General features: G+C 45.7%; 4 protein-coding genes across 4 annotated transcripts; 3 read left to right on the top strand and 1 right to left on the bottom strand.

Annotated features, from left to right (window-relative positions):
• Nucleotides 1-2,302: 2,302 nt before the first annotated feature.
• On the top strand, nt 2,303-2,890 carry H257_14067 (hypothetical protein). Its single transcript, XM_009841797.1, has one exon. It carries the CDS (start codon nt 2,369-2,371, stop codon nt 2,870-2,872), a length of 504 nt encoding a protein of 167 aa, XP_009840099.1. The 5' UTR covers nt 2,303-2,368; the 3' UTR covers nt 2,873-2,890.
• Nucleotides 2,891-5,128: 2,238 nt separating this feature from the next.
• Nucleotides 5,129-5,611, top strand: H257_14066 (hypothetical protein). Its single transcript, XM_009841796.1, has one exon. The coding sequence runs from the start codon at nt 5,173-5,175 to the stop codon at nt 5,563-5,565; it is 393 nt and encodes a 130-aa protein (XP_009840098.1). The 5' UTR covers nt 5,129-5,172; the 3' UTR covers nt 5,566-5,611.
• A 68-nt stretch (nt 5,612-5,679) lies between these two features.
• Nucleotides 5,680-6,562, bottom strand: H257_14065 (hypothetical protein). Its single transcript, XM_009841795.1, has one exon. It carries the CDS (start codon nt 6,485-6,487, stop codon nt 5,834-5,836), a length of 654 nt encoding a protein of 217 aa, XP_009840097.1. The 5' UTR covers nt 6,488-6,562; the 3' UTR covers nt 5,680-5,833.
• Nucleotides 6,563-7,158: 596 nt separating this feature from the next.
• H257_14064 (hypothetical protein) lies at nt 7,159-10,044 on the top strand. Its single transcript, XM_009841794.1, has 11 exons — nt 7,159-7,275; nt 7,332-7,374; nt 7,450-7,590; nt 7,635-7,997; nt 8,074-8,158; nt 8,217-8,350; nt 8,407-8,520; nt 8,592-8,918; nt 9,242-9,372; nt 9,484-9,676; nt 9,733-10,044. Exons 1-11 carry the CDS (start codon nt 7,202-7,204, stop codon nt 9,982-9,984), a joined length of 1,857 nt encoding a protein of 618 aa, XP_009840096.1. The 5' UTR covers nt 7,159-7,201; the 3' UTR covers nt 9,985-10,044.
• The last annotated feature ends 470 nt before the right edge of the window (nt 10,045-10,514 follow it).

The raw sequence follows: 10,514 nt of genomic DNA, 5'->3' as shown, positions 1-10,514 counted from the left end.
GTTCTTTCCAGTCAGAAGTAATTCACTTCCAGTTATTCCTTCTGCCTGCCAAGTGCCTGTTCCTGCCTACTGCCCTTCCAACTGATGAGATATTTGGAGAGCATATGCTGCGGCCGCAGTCGTGGTAGGAGCCAGGTTAAGGGGTCGTCCCGTACTAACGTTTTTACTGTACGCAAGTTCCAGCGTGGTAGTCACGGAGAGTTGAAGCCAGGCAAGCTTAGCACCACCGATGGCGTACACTATCGGTGGTTCTTGGTACGTTCGTTATTAATACTATCAAACGCTATTTTCTAGCGATGTGATTGGCCCAATGAAACGGAGGCTAATTACGTTTTCTTTATTTGTTGGAACAAATAACTTCTCAAATGTAATCACTATTAATAGGCATTATTTTACAGTGTTAAGTGGAAAGTGGAATTAATTTACAGTTAAACCGGGCAAATTTGTTTTCAAAAAGTCGAAAATATAATGCGTCGTGCATTGCAATGCCGTTATTTTCGCCCATATTTCATGTCATTTTCTGGATTACAGTGTATGGACTTTTCATTTACTTCCTCTAGCCGGAAATAAACCAGCCACAAGGGAAAAACTTGTATAGTTTCATAAATATTTTGAATTCGGCAGATCTGAAAATACTGTAAAGTCCGCAATCCGGCGAATCTGATTGGCTTGGCGAGACAAAAATAAAACGTGATTTTGCACGTAGGTACTGGAGAAAGTATTAATCAACCACTGAACCACCGGAAGAAATTTTAAGTGACCAAGGGTTCTTTTTTCTAAATGCCATATGATGTGAATGCCCACAAACTTTGACACGAGGCTCAGGTAAATCGCGAAAACCAGTTTCGCGTGGGCAAAACTTGCAAAATGTAATACTAACGTTAGTACTGTACTTCCTCTGTCAGTGTCAACATGCGACAAATTCAGAGGAGTGAGATTTATAACGAATGAAATTCGTGCATAATATTTATGAGCCAATCACAATCAAATGTGTACGCTAATTGAAAAAAACAAATGGTGACACGAATATGAAACAGTGGAAGAATAATTCTGAATGAAAAGTTGGATAAGTCTTAATTTAAAATGAATATAAAATATTATCGAAATGTAAACAGCGCAGTTTACATTTTATAACTGAAAATTCAATACTTTGACCTAAGACATCCCTACCTATTAATAACAGTAAACTTTGTCCAAATCCTTCCAAATGTTTTCTCCATAGACCTCTCACCAAGTTTTCAACGAATATGTACTAAGTAATCAGATTCATGAACTTCGTGTTGGTTTACGTAAATCCACACCTCGAACATTGAAGTTTCGTCGGTTTCGCCACCTTCAACCTAAACCCCCCAACCTAAACCTCCTTGAATTTCATATCGCTTTGGCTAGTATACCAGAGAGCAACGTTGAGATTACGCTCCTAGATTGTGCAATGAAAGTACTTTCAAATAGAGTCAAAATTGGCCACGAAAATGCATCAATCGCGTCAGTTTACAAAATGTAACCACCTGTGTATTGGAGATTCGGTACGAATTTCTGGACCCCGTTCACAGTCAATTGAATTTCGCCGACCGAACCGAGCACCAATCTCTCCCATCGGTCAATCCGAAATTATTTGTCGCTGATTGGCTACAATCCATTTCGATTTTCTACCGGACAGGACGAAGTGGATAATAACCAATCAGATGTCTCGGCTCGGTTTGTACGAACCACAAAGAAATGGGAAATTTGAAGAAAATCGACAATACACTTTGTGAACGTCTAAAAGTATTCTATTTTCGTTTGAAAGTCAACCTGTCGAATTTCATTCAGTTACTCTAATTGATACTACTTGATACTTACTCCCTATTCACTTTTCATTGTGGGTGCGTAACGCAACGACATTCATACATTTGCCGCGAGTTGAACTTTGGGGCCCCTTACAGTAAGTAGGTGCTGGTCGCGGAATATTTCTAAGACGCAGTGAACTCAACACTTGGTCAATTACCAAGGCCGAGCCTACGAAACTCAATATCTTTGTTGCTCGAAAATTCCAGTTCAATATGAGAAAGGGCTGACTGGCCTTCTCTTACCTTAGTGAGGAGCATGAAGCGACATACACTTTGGTCAGGCAGGAAAAAACCAATCTGGGTACATACGTTTTACACTTAATCCTGTAACATACTGTACAGTACAGTACTCGAGGTACTGTACTACTAATTACTACGTAGTATACTGTACGAGACAAACGTAGTTATACGTTTAAACGTCTTCGGAGACATTCACGATCGACATGTGAACGGCAGATTTGCAAGTTTGTGATCGACACAGTCCACCGAGCAGCTCATTGCAGAACTTTCGTCCACGAAATCATAAAAGCTTCAGACACATGGCCAAAGGGAAGGAGAACGCCGCGACCAAGCAAGGTATCATCCTCTACGACCCCGACGAGTACACTCGCACCACCGGCCATCAAGTTGCGCGACGTGTGCAACCAGCGCAGGCACTCAAAGGGCCGGTACCCATGCCCATGTTGACCGGTCAAGACCTCAAGCCGAGGGGAATACGGAATCGCCGAGGATCCCTGGTGAGCTTCCGCCGCATTCAAGCCGTACCGGCTAGCTTGGAACCCCCCGCAACGTTGGCATTACACAACAACTTGCAGATCAACGCGGTGCGAGATCATCAACGCATTTCCCTGGCCAACACCATGCTTGTTCATGAAGACATTCCGATGCTCGAAGAAACCCCAGACGAAGAAATGCCATCTCGCAAGTCGTGGCGACTACGAAAGCTGTGGCGAAAATATGTTAGCCGCAGGCCACCTGTTGGGCTATTGCCACCAACTGGATTTGCGTTAACGATTAACCTCATATTTTTCACTATCGATTAACATGATTGTGAACCGCGCGTTCCGTTGGATTTTTTGACAAGGCGACTATGACGAGCGCGTAGGACTCTTGAACATCCTGATGTACATACACTTGTGACGTCACACCACCTGCAGAAGTCGCCAGTGTTCAGCTGTTCACTACGTAGTACTAGTACAGTACTATTATAGTATGCAATTGCACAACACAGTGTACTTACTGTATTTATTCCCAGTCCGATCTCAGCAAATTTTCTGGACCAGCAGTTGTGTCACAATAACTACTGTATGTAACTCAGCGCTATGGAATAATTCCCTCATTAAAACAGTTTTGACCCGAAATACTGTTTCAATGAGGGAATTATTACATCCGGATACACCTTTTCGCCAGTAGCCCTGTAAACTACCCCGGTGAGTACATACGATGCTAAATCTCCGGGGTTAACTGCATCGCTAACTACTGAGATGCACTTAACCCCTAGTAAGAGGTGAGGTGGTCTGAGCATACAAAGTTCCATATAAATCTCATGGAAACAGTATTTCGGGTCAAAGCAACAGTGTAACTGTTTTAACGAATCTTCAAAAGAGCTCTATTATTGAGGGAATTAATTGTACAGCCCTATGACGTAGAATCTGCGACAGGCACATGAATCGGTCATGGCACCATTACTGAATCAAAAGACGTAGGGTCCTCAACCACCATGGTACTGTAGCAGAATATTTCAACCTGTGAAGTCACGACAATCCCAGAAGGACAGTGTACTTCGAAGGACTAATACTGTAATACGTAGTACAAGTATTCATAATGTGGTACGAGTAGTACTAGTAGACTCTATTAATAGAAGGACCGCAGGACTCTCAAATTATTGTGAGTTTTGATACGTCGAAGTACATATTTCATGTACTACTGTAGGAGTGATTTTGCAAATGGGAATATTCCAATGAAATGATCAAATAATTCTATTGGAATATTCAAGTGGTCGCGAGTATTTGCAAATCAGCATATTTCACATAAGCCGACTCCACTCCTTGAAACATGCACTCCTAGTGTGCTGCACGCGTTATCGTCCAGTGGACGAGTGGTGAATACCTCCTTTTTGAGATCTACAGCATTGTGGGGTAAAGGTTTGTCCAGTCAGAATTTCCGACTAGAAATTTATTTGGCTGAAATTTCCAGTGGGTAGGGGTGATCTATCTTGATTTTTGTATGTGACATTTATCCGAATATAATATCCTCATTGATAAAACGCATGAAATCAGTATTTAACGTATTTGGTTTTTGGGTTTAACTACATTAATTGTACGTTAACTGTAAATAGTAAAACCTCCACTCTTCGATTTGGCCAGTTGGAAGTTTTTAGACGATGTGCTCCATACCATTTTATGTATTGTGCTTTGCACCTTTTTTGGAAATTCCAGGGTTAAATTCTTTGTTTAAAAATTTCTCAGGCGTAAATAACGTCTAAAGTGGGTGCGTTGTTTAAAGTAACTTCATCTAACGCGATGATTGGTTGGTTGAAGGTGGTTTTACAGTATTACAGGCACTTTCGTAAAACAAGGTGTTGCCGTTTTCATTCTGGCAAGCAACTTGCTTTACGTTAACACGTCAAGTTGCTTGCCGCAATGAAACTGAAGCAGCTATGGCCACATACATGACCTCCCATCCGTGATCACTACAAGCATTAACTACTCCGAGATATAATTTATAACGTTAGGGATATATAGTTTGGCTAGTCGTCGCTCTGTCCATTGATTCAAAGCTATGGCATCCATACCTACAACACTTGATCTGTACTAACGTTAGTGCTGTACGTGGTAAGCAAGGGCTCACATCAACTACACGATGTATAGTACTCCCATTTCACATCCTACTACGGTATGCATCGTTATGAACTGGTGGTTGCTCTGCATAAGTTGGCCTGGTGCTGCAACTCGATTAGTTGGCGGCTGAAATAAAGTAAGGGTTGTTTTATTCTGCTGAAATGCAAAACTTGAGTTTAGCGTTGTTTTATTGTGCTTGCAGTATTAATAACTAACGCTATTAATAGTAGCATTTTCTTGAACTTTAGTATTACTATTAATACATGAATACTTAGTATTACTACCATTAGTTGAGTTTGCAAATGGGATTACTGTATTCCAATGAAATGATCCAGTGAGTCATTTCAGTCTATGGCCATACTTCGAGTAGTAGTTCACCTTATCCGGAATGCGTTATCCGGAACCTGTCTAATTGGATGTTATGAATGTATGTATTTTAAAGGTATTGAGCCGCTCCACCCGAAATACACACGACCAACAATTTCAAATCGTTGCCCGTGACAATGGACGATGAACATGATTACGATGGCGGCATGGACGACGGCGACAACAACGAGGAAGAGCTGCAGGAGGAAGAGATCGAGAACTTCGATGAGGAAGGCAACGGCGAGCACGAAGGCGGCGTCGAGCTGTTAAACGAGGGCGAGAAGCAGGCGAACGCGAACCGCATCACGACGCGGTACATGACCAAATACGAACGGGCTCGCGTGTTGGGTACCCGCGCGCTCCAAATCAGCATGAACGCGCCGGTGATGGTGGACATTGAAGGCGAGACGGATCCCCTCAAGATCGCGATGAAGGAACTTGCGGAACGCAAAATTCCCATCATCATCCGCCGATACCTCCCCGATGGGTCGTACGAAGACTGGTCCATCGACGAGCTCATCATCGAATAATGCACCCGATTGCTCATTAACTTGTATATCTATTCGACTTGTTCTACTTTGGCGTCCTACGCTACTGGATCTTCGTACAACAACGACATGCATACAGTACGTGCGAGGCACACGAACGCGATGGAATGTAGTCGATGTTTATGTATTACACGAGGTTACCATGGCAATGCAAGTGTGGAAGCGTTTACGCAGGTGACGACAAGAAGACGAATCAAGGGGCGCAACCAACCACCTACCCACCTTGCCATGCTTCTTCCTTGAGATCACCTTAATGAACCGTGCTTTGGTACGCGCAGTACGTGCCATAGTACCCCGGGAAGCACACGCATGTGCCGGTTTGGGTGTCGCACTTGCCGCGGCCGCCGCAGTCGCGGCCCTCGTTGGCGCCGTGGCCCAGCAGCACGTCCGCGCCGCTCGGGCACTCCTTGATGGAGCAGTCCGGGCCACGATACCCAAGATCGCAGATGCACCCAAGCTGCTTGTCGGCATCCCAAGCGGCGTACGTCGGCGGACTAGGTCCGTATGAGATGATCGTCTTGAGGGTCAAGCAGATGCCGCGACGACTGCATTGGTTCGGGCACGCTGTACGCTCGCATGCCTTGCCTTCGTAGCCGGGAAAGCACTGGCACAGCCCCGTCGAGTAGTCGCAGAGGCCGCGGTTCGAGCACTCGGACGGCGCGTGCGCGACGTTGTTGGCGGTGGGAACGTCCACGAAGGCGAGTCCGCGAGGACACGTGCGGAGAGAGCAGTCGGCGCCGGTGTACATGGCTTCGATGTTGTTGGCGATCGAGTCGTCGTTTCGGAGGTAGCACGTGCACTTGTCGTTGGCACCGCACGTGCCTTGGGCGTTGCATCCGTTGGGACAGTACGCGTCCGCGGGCTGTAGGAGGAGGACGAGCGCTGCGGCAACGAGGAGCTTCATATTGCACCGAGCTGGCGAATATGGAAGTGATGGCAGCCGTTGCGAAACGAAGGGCCACACCAGCGACCGTTCGTGGCAAAGATCGAACAACACGGCGGCTTGGAACAACTTGAAAATGGATAACCTGGGAAAACGAATATATCGAATTCGAAACCTACATACAAAAGTCCTGGACAAAACCTGTGGAGCACGGAATTGTGACGCTGGAAGGTCGCGCGTCTTCGACATAACCAAGCGTCACGTCACAATGAACGAATGACATGTCTTAGCCAAGGAAGCATGGGAGATGACCGAAGGGTAGGACACTTCTAAGTTAAGCCATTGAAGGAGGACGTCTTGGCGATAGATGTAGATAAACCCAGAGGCCATGCTGGCCCTAGTGTGGTGCTAACGACGGCAACGTAGATCTGAGATGATGCACGCTATATTTAAGTACCGTTTCGCTGGCGTACTGTAGCACTAACTATAATTAGCCCGTGGCTCAATACATGTCATCTGCAGTAGTGAAGTGTTGGAGGCGTGGGAGTAGTACGCATCAAGAGTATGTGATGCTTTATAGTCTGGCTAACTAACGGCGAGGAACGAGGTCGTCTGCTAACGTTACTCCAAGCGGTAGTCTGGTCGGCAGAGTGAAACCCCAATTTGTGACACGGGGCTATTAATAGCTAACAAGCGCAGCATCCAAATCAGCCGGAGTGGCGGCGGGGGAATGCTATGACGGAGGACTGTGCCTCGCAGCAACGCCGTCCGCGGTCGGAAGGCCATCATCTCGTCTCTCAGCCTGCCACGTAAGCCAGTCCTTGGCCGTCCTATTTCTGATGTATCCATGCTTGGGATGTGTCAGGAAGCCACCTACCAGCCCCGTGCGTCGCCCCAGCACCACCCCGGTACGCTACTCAACCCAACTAACTCTACCTGTTATGCCCTCCATGATCAACATGTTGCGTCAACATGTTGCGTAGAAGCTGCGAATCCAACGCGTCCTATCGCAGTCATCGGCTTCCCCTCCCAGATCCACAACGAGTAGTTCCAGTAGTAGCAGCGCCGAGTTATTTCGAATGACCAAGCTGTCGGACTCGCCCCCAAAGCCCCCTGCGATATTGGTACGTAATATGCATGTTTTTCATGTAGTAACGAAATTGACTAGATGGACGATGAAGTGTCGGAGACTTCCATAGACAACAACGACGAGCTAAAAGCAACCAGTGAAAGTGACAACGACGATGTCCCCCCAGTGATACAGATGGTTCCGACCACTTTAACGCCGCAAGTCCCAACTGAATGGGCTGACCAAGATGACAGCCCATATGAAAACCCTGTCGATGGCAATACTGAGTCCAGGGCAGCACTGTCTGTAGCTCAAACATCACCCCCAGCAAGGCTAGCCCACGTACAACCGTCAACTCGACAAGAAGAAAACGTGTGCAAAGCAGAAAGCTCCACGGTTCAATCACATCTGAGCACCAGTGGTGATGGTGATGGCATGTATGTTCAATGGCGGAAGCAAATGGTAACACGAACCGACGACAGCGATATATTGAACGACCAATCTTGAACTGGACTGAGCATTGAACCCATCTGTGCAGGACATGGCCGAGGCTGCCCGACACAAAGTGCAGGCAGACTTGACCGAGTACTTGGCATCGTTGGCCACCAAGCAGGACGACAGTGGTAAGGCATACTAGTAATACTAGTGCGACTGGTAGTAACCTCTGAAAACGAATACTAGGATCGTCGCTCGTGACGTTCCCAGACAACTATCACACCGTGCTCAAGCTCATGACCAAGGCGGACTTGGGCCCCACGGCGCCGACTTGGTCCAAGGCGCTGCTGGAAGATGGGCTGGCCAAAAAGCAAGCACATGTACTCCAACAATTAATACAAACTGACGTTCTTGAACCTAATATATCAATTATTAGGGGGTGCTTCAACACGACGACGACGTGACCGCCCCCACGGCCTTGAACGTGAAAATTGCCCACGGGATCGCCCAAATTCGGACCTTTGACGCGAAATTGGATGCGTTGGACTTGGTATACAAAATATTTTTATTACTAATATATATATATATATATATATATATTCAACCACGTATGTTATATAGAAGCTGAAAAACCAACCATCGACAAAGACCAAGGCATTTATGACACCAGGAATAGCTCCGACACTTAAAACATCGAGCGCACAACGCATCAAGGACAAGGTGGAGGCCGCCAAAACGATGGGGGAAACAACCGACTTCATCACGAAAAACAAGCAGATGAAGGAGGCTGGGTCCAGTCTGACCAAGGCCGAAGCCACGCGGGTCGAAACTCTCCTCGACGCTCCCGTTGGTGGGGAAGTTGCTCACGAAGATGGGAATCTTCTGTTGAATCCATTCGATTGTATGCTCGACGATCGTCGTGTGGACGAGATCGACTTGTCCCTCCAGGTAAATAAATATACCTACGAACTGCCCTTTAAATCCTCAGGTTTGCAGGATATAGTTGATATAATATAAATATATTTAATTGTGACTATATATATATTTAATTGTGACTATATATATATTTACTTATGACTCTGATTATATATATTTATGACATATATATATATTTATGACATATATATATATATATTTATGACATATATATATATATTTATGACATATATATATTTATGACTATATATATATTTACTTATGACTCTGATTATATATATTTATGACTATATATGTATGACTATATATATATATTTATAACTTGGACCGACTAGGCCATGCAAGCCAAACGAGCGGCTACCCCCATGACGGACGAGGCGGCTCTGCCGTCGATCGTGTCGTCCATGGCGCACTTGAACACGACCCAGCGCCTCGCCGCCATCGACTGCGCCTTGCAATCGTTTCGGTGAGTCCACATATATATATATATATATATATATTTCAAACTATCTACCTACATTATATATATTATACATATATCTCTATAAAACTCGATTGCCAACGAGAAATGTATTAGGGACGACGCCGACAACTTGGTAGTTGGGGGGATGGATGATGATGACTCTAAGTCGGTGCGGAGTGACGCGAGCAGCGTCTGGTCCACGGCGTCCTCCCGCACAGTCACGAAGCGAGACCTCCGACTCGTCACGGCCCAAGCCAAGCTAGAAGTCCCCGAAACAGAAACAGCCCCTCGGGAGGCGATTAACCACGTGCGTTGCTTGCGTCGTTGCTTAATAACTGATTTCATAGTCTAACTTGTATGTAGTTGCTGGCAACGTTGGCCGGGATTGCAATTGAAATCGCAGACGACGACGACGAGCAGCAGCAGCCCCAAGTAGACGCCTCCATCATCCAACCCCAGAAACCCATCGATGGGCCCGACATCTCAACCCCCATCCGGACAAGGCGGACGCGGCCGACAAAGCCGCCGCCTTCGTCGTTTAGCCACTTGTTCACGTTGCCATTTGAAGCATCGCAACTTGGCAGAAAACACATTGCGCACTCGACGTTTAGGTAGTAACTAGTAGGCCTAATGGAAATAACATTATACTAGTACGTTTACTTAGTACTAAAGCCACCAACGTCACCATGTTTAACATGTGTTCAGCATATATACTAACTACAGTTCTACCAATTTTGAACTGGCGAAATGAACTCGAAAGCTGAAGACTGTACATATCCGACATGTGTAAGCTAACCAGGCAAATCAGGGGTAACTATAATTATACTCCTTCGAATAGTTAATACAGAAGCAGTGGACTTTGCTGTGTGGATTCACTGGTCATAGCCAGCAGTTACGCGCTAGTATACTAGGTACTCATAACAACCGTCGCCTTGTCCTTTTCGCTGAGATTTGGACTTGGGAACGGAATCGAGTACTAACGTTATAATACATACTAGTATTGACTCTCACCACCGGTACTATTTTAGTACAGACTGTTACCGGTAGTAGGTACTCCAGAGTACTAGTACTTCAAGTACTGTAACGTTACATGTATTCAGCGTCTAGGGGTACAAGTATGAGTATTTTGATTGGACCAAACTGAT

This window comes from Aphanomyces astaci, assembly GCF_000520075.1.
Source record: "Aphanomyces astaci strain APO3 unplaced genomic scaffold supercont1.53, whole genome shotgun sequence".
Classification (NCBI taxonomy): domain Eukaryota; phylum Oomycota; class Saprolegniomycetes; order Saprolegniales; family Verrucalvaceae; genus Aphanomyces; species Aphanomyces astaci.
The sequence above is the reverse complement of the archived record's forward strand: the minus strand, read 5'-3'. Positions and strand labels throughout refer to the sequence as shown.

Coding starts and splice junctions, on each gene's coding strand:
- H257_14067 (XM_009841797.1), top strand. CDS start 2,369: ATGGCCAAAGGGAAGGAGAACGCCGCGACCAAGCAAGGTATCATCCTC.
- H257_14066 (XM_009841796.1), top strand. CDS start 5,173: ATGGACGATGAACATGATTACGATGGCGGCATGGACGACGGCGACAAC.
- H257_14065 (XM_009841795.1), bottom strand. CDS start 6,487: ATGAAGCTCCTCGTTGCCGCAGCGCTCGTCCTCCTCCTACAGCCCGCG.
- H257_14064 (XM_009841794.1), top strand. CDS start 7,202: ATGACGGAGGACTGTGCCTCGCAGCAACGCCGTCCGCGGTCGGAAGGC. Junction 8,159..8,216: donor CACCAAGCAGGACGACAGTG/GTAAGGCATACT, acceptor AACGAATACTAG/GATCGTCGCTCGTGACGTTC. Junction 8,919..9,241: donor AGATCGACTTGTCCCTCCAG/GTAAATAAATAT, acceptor TGGACCGACTAG/GCCATGCAAGCCAAACGAGC.